This window comes from Pungitius pungitius, chromosome 7, assembly GCF_949316345.1.
Source record: "Pungitius pungitius chromosome 7, fPunPun2.1, whole genome shotgun sequence".
In the NCBI taxonomy this organism is placed as follows: domain Eukaryota; kingdom Metazoa; phylum Chordata; class Actinopteri; order Perciformes; family Gasterosteidae; genus Pungitius; species Pungitius pungitius.
Window position 1 is genome coordinate 3561305 of NC_084906.1, and position 19438 is coordinate 3580742.

General features: G+C 43.5%; 2 protein-coding genes and 1 non-coding gene across 4 annotated transcripts; all 3 read right to left on the bottom strand.

Annotated features, from left to right (window-relative positions):
* Positions 1-757: 757 nt before the first annotated feature.
* LOC119217183 (retinal Mueller cells isomerohydrolase-like) lies at positions 758-7704 on the bottom strand. The gene is made up of 14 exons (XM_037470644.2): positions 7511-7704; positions 7033-7115; positions 6381-6531; positions 5967-6074; positions 5323-5464; positions 4812-4968; positions 4647-4728; positions 4410-4542; positions 4083-4225; positions 3877-4006; positions 3083-3197; positions 2871-2965; positions 2658-2769; positions 758-2159 (listed from the first exon to the last, which is right to left on the bottom strand). The coding sequence occupies exons 1-14, from the start codon at positions 7519-7521 to the stop codon at positions 2014-2016; spliced, it is 1608 nt and encodes a 535-aa protein (XP_037326541.2). The 5' UTR covers positions 7522-7704; the 3' UTR covers positions 758-2013.
* Positions 7705-8501: 797 nt separating this feature from the next.
* depdc1a (DEP domain containing 1a) lies at positions 8502-18512 on the bottom strand. Of its 2 annotated transcripts, XM_037469725.2 has the most exons (13): positions 16508-18512; positions 14982-15247; positions 14759-14894; positions 14049-14173; positions 13722-13852; positions 13483-13530; positions 13087-13224; positions 11730-12698; positions 10720-10892; positions 10444-10620; positions 9962-10150; positions 9684-9856; positions 8502-8899 (listed from the first exon to the last, which is right to left on the bottom strand). In XM_037469725.2, exons 1-12 carry the CDS (start codon positions 16553-16555, stop codon positions 9722-9724), a joined length of 2535 nt encoding a protein of 844 aa, XP_037325622.2. In that variant the 5' UTR covers positions 16556-18512; the 3' UTR covers positions 8502-8899; positions 9684-9721. The 2 variants fall into 2 exon arrangements, with proteins under 2 accessions (XP_037325622.2, XP_037325621.2); XM_037469724.2 differs by having other exon boundaries at positions 8502-9856.
* An 802-nt stretch (positions 18513-19314) lies between these two features.
* On the bottom strand, positions 19315-19386 carry trnah-gug (transfer RNA histidin (anticodon GUG)). The gene has a single exon. It is a non-coding gene; the product is annotated as a tRNA-His (tRNA).
* Between the last annotated feature and the right edge of the window lie 52 nt (positions 19387-19438).

Below are 19438 nucleotides of genomic sequence, written 5' to 3' on the forward strand. Positions count from 1 at the left end.
CACAAGGCGTGTTCACTTGAGTTATGATGGCATTGTCAAGAATGATGAAGAATCTTTTGAATGATGATGAATGTTAATTGCTTTAGCTTTTAGCACTTATTAGCCATGCTACGTAGCCTATAGGGTTCCACCTTTTTGACGGGAGAGAAGGCCGGATGAGTCAGTAAAGATGAGCAGTGTGTCTCATTCAGTGGTCACACTGACATGAAACTTATTACAGCCTCTGAGGGCATTTTTCAAGACAATCACATGTTTGTCTACTTCAGGGCATCCTGTGGACAACCTTAAACTGACAGTCTGGCACAGGGTGTAGATTTGTTCACCCTTTTTAGTGCATCCACCCTCCAATTCTCTGTTACATTCAAATTCAACTCACTTGTGCCTTTACCAATGCAGGAAGAATGAATCCGTCTCTGGGGCAATATCCCATTATGATTTTTTCTAAATGTCAGTTACCCAAAACTAAAAAAGGATTTAGGAAGAGCCACCATGTCCCTTGAGGGTTGAACCCAGATAAGGTTTAAAGTACAGAAATTTGGGGCATTTGGCATTAGTGACAGGGACGTGTAGGTTGCTCCATCTAAGATCATTCCAGTCCTGTCATGGGAAAAAAATATTGTGAAAAAAGTCAAAATATGTAGGGACAAAAAAAGATTTTTTTTAAATAATAGGTAAAAAATTATTATAAAAAAATTTATGTAAGGGCAATATATATATATATAATAATATATATTAAAACATTTTCAGAGCAGTAAATAAAGCACTTTTTCCATAGTGTACAACCTCTAGTTACTAAAGGTCACCTCTCCCTCTATTGACGCACAGGATTTTACAGATACACCTAAAAATAACTTATTCATACAAGTTATTTTTAGGTGTATTTGTTAAGGAAGTATCCCTAAATCCCTTCGCAGATTGTCTGTGCTTTTTCTCCACATGTTTTGTTTTTTACATCAGCTCCTTATAGTTCTTTCAACATACCACCAATCCGCCACCCAGCAGTACTCAGCCCAGCCTGGTGGAGGCAGTCATCACACAGCTGTCAGAGGGAAAATCTCAGGACGCTGAGTGATAGTTGCTCACAATATGAGGGCTGCAGCCCGATTTTATTACAAAGTTCCACAATCACCTTTACAATGCACAGGGGTAAAAATACAGATATCTTAGTAGTATATGTGGTGGATTTCAGGACGTCCAGTTATTCAGAGTTCCCTTGAGCTTCAGTGGTTCACGGTCTTCTCCCAAAGGGTTGAAGTGTCTGGTTGGGTTCAGACCCGTAAGAAACCACTGAAGCTCTGCTGAGGGTCATCCTCCACCACCTAGGGGTTCTGAGTGCAGCTGCTGGATGTGTATCAACATATTTGGGATTACAACTCTTTCTTCAGTTTGTGGAGATGTGTGTCATCTATAGCTGTAAGACTATAGCGGTAAGGTAATACGTACTAGCACTAACATTAAAATAAAACTAATAAAAAACTGTAGCTTTACAAACACTTTCTTTATTGTCATTTCTGATTGTCATTGACCGTTTCTGAGAAAGTATTTTTTTAAATCAATGATCTTAATTGTTTTAAATGTATCTCTATTTTTCCTTAAGTTGAAGGTTTTAATAGTTTTATGTGAATTACTTGAAATGATATGTTGTTTATTGTGCTATACCAATAAACATGCCTAAAGAACAACAAGAATGTGAATAGCTGTAAATATTGTTTGCATTTAATTGTACCTCTTGGATGAAGGATGTCACGGTAATTAACTACAGTATATGGTACATTATGAAATTAAACATTGTAAACGGAGTAAATACAGCGATTGCATTTGTACATTCCAGATAAAAGGCACCGTTAGCTGCAAGCACTCTCAGTCAGCTCGAGCCCAACGGCAGAGGGAATTAACACTGATCACATAAAAATAGAAACGAGAACCTTCTATATATATATATATATATATATATATATATATATATATATATATATTGGCTGTTTCTTGGCTGCGCGGGGGTGACGGTAAGGGTCATGGCTTGTAAGTGCCGTGTAGGGTCACAGGGATGATGGTGCTGACCTCGGCCCTGGCCAGCTCCGTCAGCTTCGCGGCATCCAGCACCAGCAGGAAGCTCGGCCTCTCGGCCCCCGGCTTCACCACAATGCTCAGCAGCACACCTGCAGCAGGCAAGAAATGAATAATTACTTAATGAACTAGTGGGCAAAAGTTAATTTAGCACCTTAAAATTAGGGCCTCAAGGCTGTACATTGACACCAGTGACACATTAAAGCACATGTAATCTATCTTTAAATTGAACATTTTGAGGTGCAGAGAGCATTATGAAACTAATTAATCTACCTGATCAAATTATCACCTCAGGCCTTTATGCCCCTCGAAGCTCAGGGGTACAAACCTAGTTCCCCAGTTGGTAATCCTGCTCTGTACACATGCATTAGAGTTGAATTGTTATTTTTTGACACACATTTAGTAACAGCGGAATTTTTAAAGTGTGCAGTCATATCAATAAAATACACTGGGAAAAGTCCAGTCTTGGCAATAGTACAATATAATTGACATTCAAATAGATGTCATGACCATCCAAGTGGACTCGTGTATCTCTGGTCTTTTAGAAATTCTCTTAAAAGGGAGAGAGTCAAGGTGTGTTCGTGTTCTACCGTCATCCTCCTCTGTGGCTGCGGGTGTTGGTACAAACAGCGGCTCCGACGGGTAACATTCTTCCTCCTGCCACACCCACGTCTCTTTGGTCTGCACGTTCAGCTTGACTATCTACAAGCACACAGTAAGCAAACAATCTGAGATCAGGTCACTTGTTTTTCGGCTGGGGAAGGAAGCAACAGAACGTTGGGAGTAATGAAAAGGACTCATACCCTGTCAGGGATGAAGTGGTTGAGACCCAAACCGTAGGCGAAGGAATACTTCTTCCCACGGCATAGAGAGTAGTTTATCTGTGGAAACTCAAAGGCTGAAAGAGAAACACAATACAATACAATACAACTGGGATTTTACAACATACAGATCAGTTTAATGGGAATATTAGAATCGATTGCATGCTGTCAATGCATGTGCATGTGTGTGTTACCCTGTCTGGGTCCAGAAAAGAGAACTTCAGGTTCAAGCCAGATGGTTCCGTCACTGCGAAGAGCAGCCGTTGCTGTGGTGTAGGACAGAGACACCAGATTCTTTCCCTGCTCTTCCTGAAAACACACACAAACATACACACGGATGCACACACACTCAGTCTAAAGGGGTATTTAGTACCTGAGTGTAAACAATTTGAATTCATTAAAACACATTGTTATGATGTTGTGTTTTGCTTTTTACATTAACTTGGGGTTTAGTTTGTGTTATGTGAATCTCACGCTGTTGCATTAGTACTAAAATCTGTTAAATGTTTGGCCATTTCATCATTTTAAAGTATTCAAACGTAGAAACTATAATAACCTTTTATGGCTACACTGAAATTTGTTATTTTAATAAATCTTCATTTTAATTATATTCATATGATTTTAAGACATAAAAACGTACTGTGTTTTTGATCATATTTACATACAGACGCAGATTTATTATGATTTGACACAAAAAAAAAATAATAGCCAAAAAGCAACCAAAGAAATTTTAAAATGTAAATGTTAATTATTTTTTCATGCATTTAAATGCGTTATCATTAGTTGAAAAAGACCTCCAGCGCCCACATTTCATATTTCAGCATTCAATAATGCAGTAGTAACACAAGCAGTGAATGCAGAAGTGAACACATCTAACTTGCAGAGTGTGTGTGTGTGTGTGTGTGTGTGTGTGTGTGTGTGTGTGTGTGTGTGTGTGTGTGTGTGTGTGTGTGTGTGTGTGTGTGTGTGTGCGTGCGTGTGCTCTCACCCTGTGGATGTCCAGCGGCAGCACGTATCGTCTGACCTCGGGCTGAGGCGCTCTCATCGCTGCCTTCTTCACCTCCTCCCACTCCTCCTTTATGTTGGCCAGGTACAGGTAGTTGTACACAAAGTCATGCCTGTGCACAAACGCAGAGCGATGTGAGGGTGACACACTGCATCGCTCGCACACACACACACGGGGGTCACGCTCACCCTTTCCACGTGCAGAGGTCGACCACGATGAATCCCTGCTCCTCATAGGCGTTGATGTGGTGGAAGATGTTGAAAGCGGACGTTCTGAACTTGTGGCTGCTCAGATAATCTGCTGGGTCCTTAGTGGCCAGGTGGAACCATGTCTGCAAGGTCCACACACACACACACACACACACACACAATATATATCAACAAACCCAGGTTTGGGAACATATTAAAATTTAGCAAAGACCTCTGAAGAATCAAATTTGAAAAGTCCCATGGCAATGCTAATGAGAGTATAGAGATAGAACATGGAGGCCAAGTAGACAACGTGAAACATTGTACCCCCATGCTGTCGTTGGATTCAAAGCAGTCCATGTACGTGGCCCCTCTGACGCTCCAAGCCGACAGGAACTTGAGCAGGTTGATCTTCACCGGCTGCTCCACAAACACAAAATGGTCGTCTGTCATACCGAAACTACAGAGAGACGAGCAGAGAGAGACGGTCAGGGGCAACAGAACAAACACATGGACACGGTGCCTTTAGTCTCTGTTGACTTATTTGGATGGTCCTTCCAGTACCTGTGTAGGTAGGAGGGTTTCAACCTCTCACTGCTGGGCAGTTGAACGACCACCTGGGATCGCTCCAGGGGATCGGACTTGTCTGGAAAGCCACAGCGACAGTGGGAAATGTGGGTGTTGTCTCGTGATTGTGTGCATGAGCTCAGTTGAGTCCGTTTCACTCACTTTTCTCATCTTCCTGGGCAGGCGGGATCTTGACGATGTTGTAAGCCAGACTCAAGTTCTTACCGAAGCAATTGCCCATGTTATAGACCGTACCATCTGCATCGGTGTGGGGGTGAGCAGTCACCCCATTCACTGAGACGTACTTACACAGGTCCACCTGATAGAAATACATGCATACAGGACAGAGATTTAATAGATATGAAGATTAAATGAGAATAGAGGAATGAGGATTCAAAGGCATAGGTCTACCTGATCAATCATCTATCCTACAGATATATAAATGATTGTTAAATCATCATGATTGTACACCAACAACATTGATGAGTACTGCAGACAGTGATACAACATGGCTGGAGCACAAAACACTTATAGTTTCTAAACTGAAATCATTGACTCAAGTTTAAATAAAAAAGTAACCATGGTGATTGAAAAAAAACAACACATTTAAAGGAATGTCGTTATTCATCAGTGTAATCTTGTAGATGCATTGTGGGTACCAGTCGGCACTCGCCTTCTCTAGAGTCTCCAGCGAATCAGGATCCACCTTGGTGATGTAATTGGTCTCTGTGACGGCATAGAAGTCCTCACCGATTGGACAGATGTTCACGAGGCAGTTATCGGTCACCTCAATTCCTTTAAAGTAAGTAAAGAATCTAGACAGAAAGGAGGAAAGCTGATGATCAGTCGACCAAGCAGACATGTGTTCATGTGAGGAACGCAGGTAATAATAATACGAGAGAATGTTAACCCTGTGGGGCAAATATTATACAATCACATCCGAAATAATAACCACGCTGAAAGCCTAAATGCATCAATCAACGGACCTTTGTTTAAGTGTTTAGTATATAATGAAGATTTAAGGTTGGTATTTATTTGCACTATTGATACATTTTTCAACTATTTGTAGGATTAAACAATACACTTTTCTTTTATTTGATGCATAAAAGGTCAGGAATGAGTCAAAAGAAATGTGCAATCTGCAGACAGGTGTTTTGTCATGTTTTCCCATTGCATGTTTTATCCAACCAAACGTCTAAAACCCCAAATATATTTAGTTTTATAGCTACTCCCCAATTATCAAAGTAGCGGACAAATGGCAACGCACAACTGTTTACATTCGGCACAGCACCTGCACGACTTGGGTTTGTGGTTCACCTGGAGAAGATGTTTTTGCAGGGGTCTGGGTACGCTGCTGTTCCAAACTCTGTGATGACAACTCGGTTCTCCGTCATGGCGCGGACATACGCATCCGTCCTGATGAACCTCAGCAGAAATCATCACACGCATCATGTGCCAATTCATGTTTGTGGTCTGGGGCAACAATTTACTGTTATCACTTTTTTTTTTCTTCAGCTGAGCAAAGCTGCTCACATCTCTGCACTAACAAAACTCTGATGTCTTGCAACATCTGCAATGGCATACATGTGATATGGTCAATAGCAGACACTGTTAAGAAGTCCAAGACATTCCTGAACCCATTGCCTTCGATCCAGAACCTGAAACTACAGGAGGAGACATCGGAGGAGGGATGAAGAACACACAAGACAAGAAACGAGTTTGTCTTCTTACTTCCTGTAGTAGGTCACCTGACCGTTCTTCAGGTCAAACTTGTGTATGAGAGCCTGTCCATCGAACAGGTGGTTGAAAGGTTCACCTCCCACCTCGAAGAGACCCGGCCCCATCCTGAGAAGACTTCCCCCAAGCCATGAAGGTATAACACCTGAGAACACACACACACACACACACACACACACGTTGATTCTAACTATTATAGAAATATAATGTATTTATGGTAGCACATATATCCTCTTAAAACTACGCAGAAAACACTTTTCAATGTTTGGAAGGATTTAGTTGTGCAATTATCTATTCTACCATTTGTGAGTTTTGTGATACTTCCAGCGCCTCAAGTCTTATCAGTCATTGCTTTGATCCCAGAAAGAAACCTCTTTTTTGTCATTGAATTGATTTTGTGGTGCCACAGAATCTTGCGGTGCGCTAAAAGCAAAGTAACGGCAACAAAGTACGAGGACAACACAAGCAAAAGCAGTTTCACTTAACGTTTGACAAAACAACCACGTCCGTCTTGGTCAGAAAGGTGTGTTTAATTTCAAACTATTCCTCCAAGAGTCATACCATCTGAGTATGTGGAAGGTATCCTGCACAATGACTGTAAAGGTTTTTGTGTCTTATTGTTGCCGTTGACAGCTCTCTCTCCTACCAATGATTTGGGCCGGTATGGGTTCATTCAGCTCCTCCACCGTCTCAAAGATCTTCTTGTAGCCCGCAGCAGGATGCTCCACACTGGAGAGAAAAATAAAGCCGAGAATTTAAGGAGAAATCCCACAACATGATAGAGTACAAAAAAACTTGTATATTTCAAATGTCTGTTATGACTGCGGTTCAGGTTATGCAGATAAGTACCCGAGATGTATCAAAGACAACCACGTAAATAATAATAAGTCACTCTTATACATTCTCCCTGACACTTCAGTGAAACATTTTCAGGGTTTTTTTGGGTCGCTCTCTACCGCATGCTTTTTTTTTCGTCTCCCAATTAGAGCAAAAGAGTGGAAAACTAGTAAAGTAAAAATCTCTCATACAAGGAAAACAACAACGTTCACAGCGCGTTGTCTACAAGCTGCGTTCCTTGAAAACTTCATACATGCAAAAGCAGGAGAAAAGAAGAGTTGACTCACCGGCTGGCCATGCTGCTCTATGTTCCTCCCGCAGACTGTTTTTCTGCAGGAGACGCTCGTACTTAAACCAAACACAGATTTCCTGCGGTGTGGGATGGAAGCTTGCCGCCGCCCCCCCCCCCTCCCCTTTTTTCCTCTCACCTACCCCCTTCTCTCCTTTTCGCCTCCCCTTGTCCATCCTTCCCAATCCATCCTCTTTTGCTTCTCCCCCTTCCTCCTTTACTCCCCCCCCCCCCCTCCTCCTCCTTCTACCAAGAGCTGAACAGGCTAGCTTTGTCTGCTCCCCTTTCAGCCTCCCGGCCGCCGGCTCCGTGCAGAATGTTCCCTGGGCCCCCGAATCGAGGCCTTTGTCGACCTGGGAACACGAACACTCACAAACGGGCAGAGGATGTTGGTCAATAAAGTCGGCTTTAAAAAAGGCAGTGTGCTGGGCTCGCGGTTTACACGTGGATTTACATGCAGAGGAATCTGCTATAATTTGTTCCAGACGGCTTTGAAAAAACACTATAACTATTTTAAGTGGCTCTCTAAAAGAGGAGAAATGGCGCCAGTTTCCGTGAATGATTAGCCCTGGTGTTCCTTTGGTCCTCAGTCACTGCGGGTAAATGGAGGTTGAATAGAAGGATGAATTGGGTAATATTTGACAGGATCCACAATCAGCGTGTTGCTGAATGAGTAATCTGATGATTGAACAAAGTAAAACCATTGGATAGATTGCCATTACATTTTGGACACATTCATGGTGCCGAGAGGATTGGAAAGGAAAACCAATGGCAATCACCCCCCCCCCCCCCCCTTTTGGGTGAATCAGCCTATAACTTTAAAACCCTCCAGGTTTGTGTCCTTATGCACACATACATCAAAAATTAAGCTAGTAAATGAAAAGACATACCAAACACAAGTCAAGTGCCCAACGTGCTATGTGTACAGTATCTATGGCGAGCTCATCTCAAACCGTTCTGAATAGAAACAGGACAAAGGTATATAAATAAAACAACTTTACAGATTTATTTCCCGGGGCTTTGCATAGTAAACAATGTAGAGGCAGAGTATACCTGTGTGACAGAACAACATAACACGGCTCTGTAAAAGGTTAAAAGAAACACTGCAGAGTGCTGCCATGGTTACACTCAAACACCATGTGGTCTGAGGTATAGACAAACAGTTCAGGCAAGAACATAATACTTCATATAAGTTGCACACAAAGCTGTGAAATCTGAGCCAAACCTGTTACTTCTGACACTTGAAATAGTATGTGTTGTGTATTGCACTTCTGTTAACCGAATACCTGCCAGCACCCATCAGGGAAATGAATGGATGCTTCTTTCATTAGAGGCAAAAGGTGCAGCAAATAGCCACTTCATTGCTTTCAAATGATTCAACCTGGAGCTGTTGACAAAACAAATTTATGGAGTTTGTAGTTATGAGCATGAGCCAACGTTTACCCAAAATATGACGGCTATCTGGTGAAACCTTCTGTAGGAAGGCTGAGAAGCATCAAAAACATATAAATTAACTACTTTGAAAGGCTAACTGGCAATTTAAAATGCTTACATCCAGTACAAATATATTTCTTTATCCAATAAACTTAGCAGAGACGCGTTCAATTAGACACACACTGGGAATAAAAAGAAAAGGTGGAGAATAAGCTGTTGGAAAATAATTTAGTTGTATGGATCAGAGGTCCTGAAAAGAAATGACACCTTCTGTGCACAACCCACACAAAAAAGAAAAGAAAAAAAATGACATTTTTGAAGAAGAAGGATCAGCGCTGAGATTTTATGATATAAAACGTTCATAAAAATGAAGTGTACAAGAAATACCTCAAGAAACTACCCATCTAACTGCTCCCAATGCTGTCAGTAATATAAATCAAAAAATCTAAATAACTCCCGTAATGACCAGTGACTAAAAAAGGGCTCATAAATTCTTCTCCCAAAATGCAGTCTATGCACAATAGGCAATGCGTAAACAAAACGGATCTTCATTCAAAGTTATCAATGCAAACCTCCCCTCCAAGCAAGTGGGTGTACCTGCCTTTGTCGGACACACACACGGACGGACACACACACACACACACACACACACACACACACACACAGCAGAATTTCCAATGTAACAAGAAAAGGTCGATGGGTGCAAAGATGAGTGAATTCTCCAAATCTCCTCGTACCAGTGGAGTGCTGAACAGTGGCAGCCTGTAGGCTCAGTCTAGTTCCTGATGCTGAACGCTTTGGTCTTCCTGATGTTGAAGAGGGGAGGTTTAATCTTTGGCTTGTCTGACATCTTTTCCCCGTCCGTGGAGGGGAACCGACGGCTGTAGATGTCTGGGTACTGTTTCTGAAACTGCAGACGAGAACACTCATGACGTACCCTTTCCAAGATCCCAGCATGCTTCAAGAGAACCGCTTGTTTGGACGGTTGAATTGCGTTTAGCCTGCTTCTTGTTACCTGCTTCAGTTTCTTGCGTCGGTCCTTCTCACCCATCTTTTGGTTCGTCAGCAGCATTTCCAGCAACTCCTCCATGGCCTTCTGGGAAGACTCCAGCTTTTGCTGTTCAAACTCGGCGCCGCTGATCTGCCGGCAGAACGCGTACATGGGCATTGGAGCGCAAACCGGATCGCCGCCATCGATCGGGACCTGGGGGAGAAGGAACAGACACATCTGGATATTTCATGATGCACTGCATTCAAAGCAGACATGCGACTTCCCTCGTAGCTTTTCATTCTCCCAATCAAGCTCCCTGATTGCTGGCATTCTCCATAGCGTTGACAAATGACATGCTCGGCTATACTTTGGACATTTTGAGGTAGTTTTATCAACTTAATCATAGACTAAACATTGCATTGCCATCAAGTTAAAAAGATACAACACTTGTTTTCACTATGTGGTTTCCATCAGGATGCATGTGCTGGGACAGTTGATGCGTGTACCTGTACAGCGCGCAGGTACCGGATGTGGTCATTGATCGCACTCAGCAGGTACTCCGGGACAGAGAGGATGCTTTGTTGATGGTCCATAAGAAAAGAAACCAGTCTGGTCGCCAACAGCTCGTCCAAATCACACTCCACCGCGCTGCCCAGGACACAGCCGGAAAACGTGTGAATCATCTGGAAGGAAAATGCATATAAACATTGATGTCACTGACCTGCAGGAAGGAAATTGGTGTTTTATTGGGAGAAATTGGGATCATCAGTTTTGTCCCTCACCAGCGTTCTCGTGCCGATGGCCGGGTGGAGGCGGGGCATGTCCACGTTTTGGCTGATGCGAGACATCATCCTCATGAGGAGCTGCAACTTCCTGCGGGAGCTGGGGGGGAGGAGTAGGGTGCAAAGCTGGAGGGCCTCGATAGCCACGCGCTCGCAGTGAGACTGAAGAAGGCCTACACGTGTGCGCGCACACACACACACACACAATGAGAGACAGAGGAAGTCAGTTGTGTAGTCAATACCGATACAAATGGCTGCAGAACTTTGTGGCCACATTCATCAATCACATCCAATGCATAGGGGGGGATGAATGGATGGATGGATGACTAAATGAATCATCTACAGCTACAGTGCAAGATGAGTACGGTAAGATGTAGAAACATTAGTCCTGTATACATAAGCATCATGTTCCCGCATGGTCATCCCATTCTCAGGCCCACCAACACAGATGTGGCTTACAAGGCCGGCCCTTCTTTGCCTGCTTAGGCTTAGTGCTGCTACTTGTTGTGCTTAGAATGGAATTTATACATACATTACACATTTAATATGCATTAAATCTCTCACAACACTCGTGCTTATGCTCAGATATCTGCTAATTTTGTCTGGGTGCAGAAGGACATCCTGGTACTTTTGGTGACAGCATTTGAAATACTATGCATTTTAACATACTAAAACATTTTTTCTGGGATATCAAGTTGTATGTTATCATTCAAACCAACAGCAAATATCAACTTCACGGAAAAATGATTGTAACAAACATTATGGATCCAGGAGATATTGATGCAGGAACATGAAGTCGATAAGTTGATTTCACAAATCAATTTATACACAACAGACCCCCCCCCCCCCCAAATGAAATCAGAGTCCGCACCTATTTTAACTCAGATCTCAACAGGAGTTGTATATAGGAGTTAAATCCCTTGCATACCAGCAGTGGTTAGGTGTTACATGGAGTTAGTTTGATTAGACAACAACAGACGGGCAGACAGGTAGAGGCGAGAAGGTCTTACTGTGCTCGGGTTTGGGTGGGGGGTGCAGGGAGATGCTGCCGGGCACACACACAGGCGGTTTGAACAGTGAGACGGGTCGAGGCGGCTTCGACACGTCCAGCGAGCTGAGGCAGCGCCGGCCGACGGTGGCTGGGGGGAGCGTCCATAGATCGCAGGTGCTGGAGGCGGCTCCGGGCCCGCTGGGGCCGGCAGCGGCTTGAGAGCCTTGCGCTTTGTCCAAGGCGGACGAAGAGGAGGAGGGGAAAAGGTGATGGGAGGAGAAGTAGGGAAGATGGCGGGACAGCGAGGGAGCATGCCAAGCGGCGGAGGGAAGCTGGTCCGCGGGAGAACTCACGTTGAGGCAGCTGGTTGCTCGGCACGGCAACTTGAACTCCTTGGCGTCGTCCTCCTCCCTCGTTTCCATGACAATGTCCAGGCAGCTGCCGAGGCTGCGCGGCTGGGAGGAGCGCGATCGGTCCGACGCGCCGCCTACAGGAAGTCTGCTCCTGGTTGTACCTGCTGGACCATTTGCCCACGTAGAGGCGGTTGCTTTGGAGACAGATGACCCGCGGGGCGTCGCGATGGCAGGGCCGTCACTGCGGCTCCCGTTGCCATAGGCACAGGAGGCCAGGCTGTCATTGGACAGGAACAGCTGCTGCCTGGTGAGGGGGGCCGAGTCGTCGAGGATCGTTTCCAGGGAGCAGCTCTTGGCTCGAGGCCTCGTGAGCCCGACTGCGCTCAGGCTCGCGCTGCTGCCTCCGAGCTGCTCGCCGCCTTTCAGCGCCGCCAGCCGGGACTGGAGCTTCCCACCAAGCACCTCCCCCATCGGCGACTCGGCCTCGTCACACGTCCCCTGCCTGAGCAGCGACAGGAGCAGACACTCTGTGGAGCGGAAGGAGGTCTTGGCTGGCGGAGGGGCCGAGGGGAGCTCAGCCTTCTTGCGTTTCCCGCGCGGATGTGTGGCGGGCGCCGCAACGTAGCCGCAAAACACTGAGAGCGAATGCACAGAAAGAGAAAGAGATAGGAGGGGGGTGCGGGCGGAGTGTCAATGCAAGCAGACAGGAAAGGGGGGAGGGAGAGGGTTTAGTTATTGCAAAGGTTTACTGTACATAGAGAACCATCAGCTGATCAGAGGCAACACGCAACAGGCATGGGCGCAGAGTACGGCTGTTAGGACACAACAAACAGAAGGGGCATCAACCCGAAACCGGTTAGCAGTCAGAAGAGGTCAGAGGTCAGATCCTGCGGACAGTCCGGTCAGTTTGAGCAGGACTTCCCTGTAACACAGCGGCCTGCACTGGAGCAAAGACCCTTACAAAGCCGCCGCCTTTCAACTTGCTGATCCGTGATCAGGGAGAAGGCGACAGAAAGTACCCACCCAGGACGTTGATGAACAGTTCATACAGCTCGTAGGTGAGCACGGGCTGCGGGAGGCTGTAGAAGTAATCGGACACCGTTTTGAAGACGTCCCTCTCAAAGCCCGGATAGGAGGGCTGAGCGCTGTCGTACTTCGGCCCTACCAATGGACAGCAGGTAAATGAGGCCATTATGACAGGACACTGTAATATTAGACTTTTAAAATCCAACCACAACCCTCGGTGGACGTGTTTTGTTTTTTTAATTTTTTACATCTAGACAAAAAGCCAGTGTTTGTTTTGCTGAATGTTAGCAGAGATTCTTAAGAAAATGTCGTCCATAAAGTGATGTCGTGGACTCCAATGTCCAAATGTAGGTTCTGAAAATGGATTCAATCAAAGATAGATATAAAACTCACAGTTAGCCAGGCTCTTCATGGCAGACAAAACCCAGTGTGGAAGGTCATCTAGGGGAATGATTGACAGGTCAGACGGGTCAGACCGCGGTTCAAAAGTGAGCAGTACGCGCAGTAAAGAGAATAAGGGTCCAGCTAAAGATGTGTTCAGTTAGAAGGACTGAGCAGAAAACACAAGCCATGAATGTGAGGATTTGTCCGCTTTGTGATGGAAACAATTATATTTTGATTTTTAAACCTACTGGTTTTGTCGTCCAGTGTCACCACTCCGTGCTTGTTGACATTGGTCATATTATGGATAATGTTCTGTGGGTTTATACGACGATGGTCTAAAACCTCATCCAGAGATGCAACGCCCAGAATCCTCTGCAAGCTGAAACACAACACACAAGGTTACAAAAATAACAATCACTTTATGAATACTAGACTCCAACCTTTGCTTAGGTCTCGTGGATCAAATTATTTCTTCCAATATATTCTACGTGTTATTCAAATAAAAAGGAATAATTTGCTGGCGCTTTCTGACAAACTTGTGATGTCTGTGTATTTTAAAAGTAAATGTTTTTTACTGCGTCACTGTGATGTCTCTCCAGATTTCCTGTTCATCCTCCACTGTTAGCTCTCTCCTTGGCACCTGCTGCTCTTCTACTGGATGATTCTCTCCTCCTTCTTGGGGGGCAGGGTCTACATTTTCCTGCAAGACACATACAGAGCATTAATTAATTAATGGACTGTTATCTTTTACATTTCTGACTTGAAAGCATGGGCATTTGGAGATGATGTCTGATTCAAGATTAAATTGTACATAATTTAGCTGGGATTGACATTAAAGGTTGTCAGGTTGGCATCGGCAAGCATTTTGAGAAACTTTAGCACTCCTCAAAACATTAAATTCTTTAAATTGTTGTTGCAAATAATATAAAATGTGTTCTACTTCTATAGTGATTTCATTGGTGAAATTTAAATACCACTAACTCTGTTAAACAAAAGGTCAATTTAATATTCCTCTCAAATTCAGATGATGAACAGAGGAACAAGCAACCAGTGACTGGCTGGATTAGTTTGAAGGGTCTGTGAAGAACAACAACAAACAGTAGAAACATCAACTGATAACACTTCAGGATGTGATTTTTAATCAGCTTTGATGTTACATTTTCATTAATATGCTGACGTACAACTGAAAAGTATCTAAATTACGTAAAATGCCATGTGACGCCACTTTTGAAGGTCAGTTTTGAGCCCTGCGTGAATGCAATGATCGATGTTCAGTCCAACTCACCCGAGTCTCTTCTTCATGCTGCTTCTTCAGGCTTTTAAACCTGAAGAAACTGTCCTTGTCCCTGAATGAAGGCCTTTTCTTAATTGAGCCTGAAGATGGACACGGGATGGGCTTCAGAGGAGAGGTGGAGGGGAATCTGAGGGGACAACAGAGAAGACACAGTTTTGTAGTTTGTGACTTTTAAAAAGATTATAAAGCAGGTTTTCTCCAAGACGCCGCCTACCTGTAGAGCACGTTGTTGTCCTCCAGATCCTCAGAGCCCCAGCGGCCCTTCACGTCTTCGATCACGTGGTTCTTCAGAAACTTCTTCAGGAGCTGCACCGTCTGCTGCCTGGTGACATCCGGGCCAAAGTTGCTGTTGCTACGCAGCAGCTGGTGCAGCCACTCCACGGCGGCGGAGGCGGCGAAGCAGGAGGCGTAGTGGCGGAAGTTCTGCCGGTGTTTCCTCAGGGGCATGCCGGCCCGAAACAACCGAGTCACCTCATTCCACTGAAATGGCGAAGGGGGGGGGGGGTGGGGTTTAGTGCAGACCGACTGGTTTGTGTACAGCAGAGGTTTTCAACGGACACACATTTCTGACAGGATCCACCTAAGGGCCCCTGGAATGAGGATGGGGGCCTTTGGTTCAGCCTTTGGTTTTAGAGCAACCATGTCCTGTCAGAGGATTTTACTCGGACAGAGTTCTCCTTACACAAGATAAAATAGGTAGGGCTGAGACTAGTGATTCTCCCGTAGTCCTAAAGGAGCACAACTCTTAAAGAATGCATTCATTCCGGGACCAAACACTGTGGCTTGTGGCCCAGGGTCATAGGTCAAAGTGTAAATTCTTCCTCTGACAGACTTTGCACCACTCAAGATTATTTAATACCCTGCTGGAAGCCTGTGAAGTTGAATTTATCTTTGTCAACTTTTGGTCGGATTAAAACGATCGATTTGAAGAGAAAAACTTGTTTTTAACCTTGAGACTAAAGATGACGAGTTTTCAATTATCTTTTGAAATGTTTGTAAATGAGTAAAAGATTGATGAAGAAATGTTTTTCAGTTCCAGCGTGGAACGGAGCACATATCTCAGCTGTCGGATCATTTCTGCTCACGTTGTGACTCACTGTTCAGGATCTGTCTCACTTTTATTGTTTGAGGGTGTGTCGAACAAAGACCACATCTTAAAAGTTTCTTACTTAAAGAGGGTAAACTGAAAGGCACTGTTCTATACTGCCGGAACACTCAAAGCTGACATAATAGCTCCGTTTTTAATAAAGTAATATATAAGGTTAAAACTTTTTTTTAAACAGACAATAAATAACTATTTATTGTTATTATTCTTCCTGATAACAATTGATAATGGTTAATGCGGTTATTTTGACACCTTTTCAGAAGGTGAATATTTAATACAGTTTCCAGTATTTTATTATATCGCCAGTTAAACTGTTATAGCTTTGGCTAAAACATGCCTCGTTAACTTAGTTATGGTTAACTGTAGTTTCGTGGAAACTACCTCGTATTGGAGATTAAACTACACTAACTTCACTGGTAGTTTGCCGGACGTATGGATGAAAAAAAATCCAATAAACGTATTGTATCATATCATGAACAATTTCATGAAAAACCCGGGGCAAAGTCTGACTTCAACTTAAAAAGCAGCCAGCGTCATAGCGATGCTGTTGAAGATCATTGTTTCGCATGAGTTAGCAATTAGCCCAAGTTAGCTAACGCTAGTCACCCTGCCAACCTAACGCTGCGTTAACTTACCAGCTTCGTGGCCCGGTAGGGTCCAGGGGTGATAACACGAGAGCTCATATTCGGCGCAGAAAAAGTACAGCGCTGAAGTTCTCCCTTTAGCCGAAATGACAAGACTTAAATATATCCATTACTCGGGGAAGGATTAATTCAACCGATGTTTTGAACCGCAGCTTCGGCTGTTTGGCTGCTCCGGGTCTGTTCAAAATTACGAGCCGTGCTCTTCAGGAACCGGGATTGGACGACGCGAGGGTCACGTGATCCATTTCGTAGCGAAGCATTTTTACAGTGCGAGTGATTACAGTGAAGTCAAGCGGCACAAGGGAGCTTTTTGTCGTCAGCGCGTGACAGAAATCTATTCCACGGTGTGAAGTCGTCAAACGTGCACGCGGTTAACGGTTGAGACAACTTTTCTGTCTTCATGAATACCTCAGTTTACCCAAATGATCAGCTGCAGTGTGCAGTTTTGACTTTGCTGATGACATCAATTCACATTAGCATATTTTAAAAGGCCCTATTGTAGGGATTGTACTCATCATTTATATGCAGAAAGGGTGGGCGGTCAGAGAAGGACTCTTCCAGATGGATAGATACTGGGAGGTTAGGCATGAGTGAAGCCACTGCTACAGTCATGCTAATGCCAATAGGATGTAAACAGGCTCACATAAATAATACATCCAGCTTGCTGCTATAAAATTCGCCTAAACATGTTTTTAAAAATTGGAAAACACCTTGGGTTACACAAAAAAAAATTGATTGGATATGTTTCCATATAGAGGATTACCTTTTGAAATGTTGAAACTACTCCTTACTCATTAACCCTTTCATGCATAGAGGTCACTACAGTGGAAATCTTTTCAAACGTTGTTTTCTTGTGTTTGCATGGGTTTTTATGGCATAGTTACACATATGCCACTAGAGTGGAAGCTATTACATCATCCCATACACAGCCACCCAATGGCAAGCAGTTGTAAGTGCAAGATGCATTTCTCAAAATGTAAAGACACGTTTACTCACTCATCAATATCTTGCCAATCCTTCTATTCAAAGAGATCCTTGCAGGTATACAAATGTTGATGACATCTAATAACATCTAATGAATCATTTAAGTCATACATTTTCCAAGTATTGAATTTATATTGGGAGGAAATTTTGATTAATTATCTGTCTGAAAGGAATACAGGACGAGGAGGTTGTTGTCAGCAATGCTCAAAACATCACTGTCACATGCTGCTTGGACAGTTCAGTGATCCACATGGCATATGGGAGGAGTAGATCCTCACAGATGCAAAAACCAAAGGTGGTGCATCAGAGTGTTCTTCTACTTCTTGGATGTGACCACTGTGGATGCGTAGCACATCTACAAATGTCTGGTCTGAATCAGATGGATCTCCTGCACTTCAAGGCATCTGTAGCTTGTGTGCTCCTAAATGCAGGATCCATCCAGACACGTGCAAGAGGAAGACCAAGTGCCAGCCCTCCTCCTTCGAGATTTAAAAAACTGAAGTCCAAATCATGTTTTTCATGCAAAAAAACAATGAAAACTCTTGGTTTTGACAATCCCAAACGTGAGAGAGATAGACTTGCTTCCACTGACAGGGAGAGTCTGCAAACGCGTAATCTGATGAGCAACTAGTCCAGTTTAAAAAAGTTGAGATGGCAGATACTGCTTCATGCTGCTGTGGTGTTTGTGTTTTCTTGAAGAGATTTGTGCTCTCAAAAACCTGCATTTTTCACCAACTGGATGGCTAGAATTAGTGCAGTTTGAAGTGCAAATTTGAGGTTATAATGCATACATTATTTCCATTTTATGCATACATTATACTTCTGGTGCCCTACATCTTGGAGGTTAATACTGTATTTTTTTACCGTCACATGCAAAGTAACTGTGAGGCTACTTTAGTTGTGAACGCATTAATGCATCAATACTGCTCATACTTTTTTACTTTTACAATGATTTTGAATGTGGATATTTCACTTTCTTTTTGAGCTGTGGATTAGTAAAGAATTGAATCAATAAACATACAAATGTCACACTCATAAAAGCCATTTACTCCTTAACCATTTCTGGTGCATATCACCAAGAATTCTTTAAAATATCTCATGGAAGACATAGGTGCAAATCCTCAGTGACGTGTGTTTTTTTATGTAAAACATTTATTCATCTTTTCTAACTTCTGAAGTGACTCATATCAGAGCTGCAGAGGTGTTTATGCCGTGAGCTGCTAATGGATGTTCCACTGATGATTACAGTAAAGTTAATCAAAGTTCTTTTGAGCAGAAGGCGCAATGACCTTTATTCAGCAATACATTGAGCCGAAAGGCCGGGATATGATTTTATCATCTTAAAAGAAACCATACACATAATCTGTAAATAATTATGCATTGCAGTTTCTCCTCTGGAAGGGATCCCTAACGGGTACTTGATCAGATGGTTGTGCTTATGGGTTCATCCTTTTATCCTATTTAATCTACCATGTGGACATCCAATAGGCCACCTTTGGAGCAGATTTGTTTTTGTTTTGTTGGTAACAGCAATATGATTTCCACTCTTTATAACAGACAGGGGAGAATCATTTACAAACTTCAAAATATTAGTCTGTTCATCTATATATCTACAGTGTATACCATTTCAGGATAGTTCATATTGCTTAAATATTTTCAAGTACCTAAAAAAAATGGGTTAGATAACCACATATTTGAAACGCTTGATACTTATTAACATAATATTTGAACGTTACTACAAACAGGCCTTTGAATTATTTTCTTAGAAAGAACTTCCTCCAACAAGGACATCCATTAGGTATCAATCCAAAATATGCCGTGACCCGGATTCGAACCGGGGTTGCTGCGGCCACAACGCAGAGTACTAACCACTATACGATCACGGCGAGCTACCCGTCAGGTGGAGAATTGAGGCATGGATACGGGATTAGTGGCTAT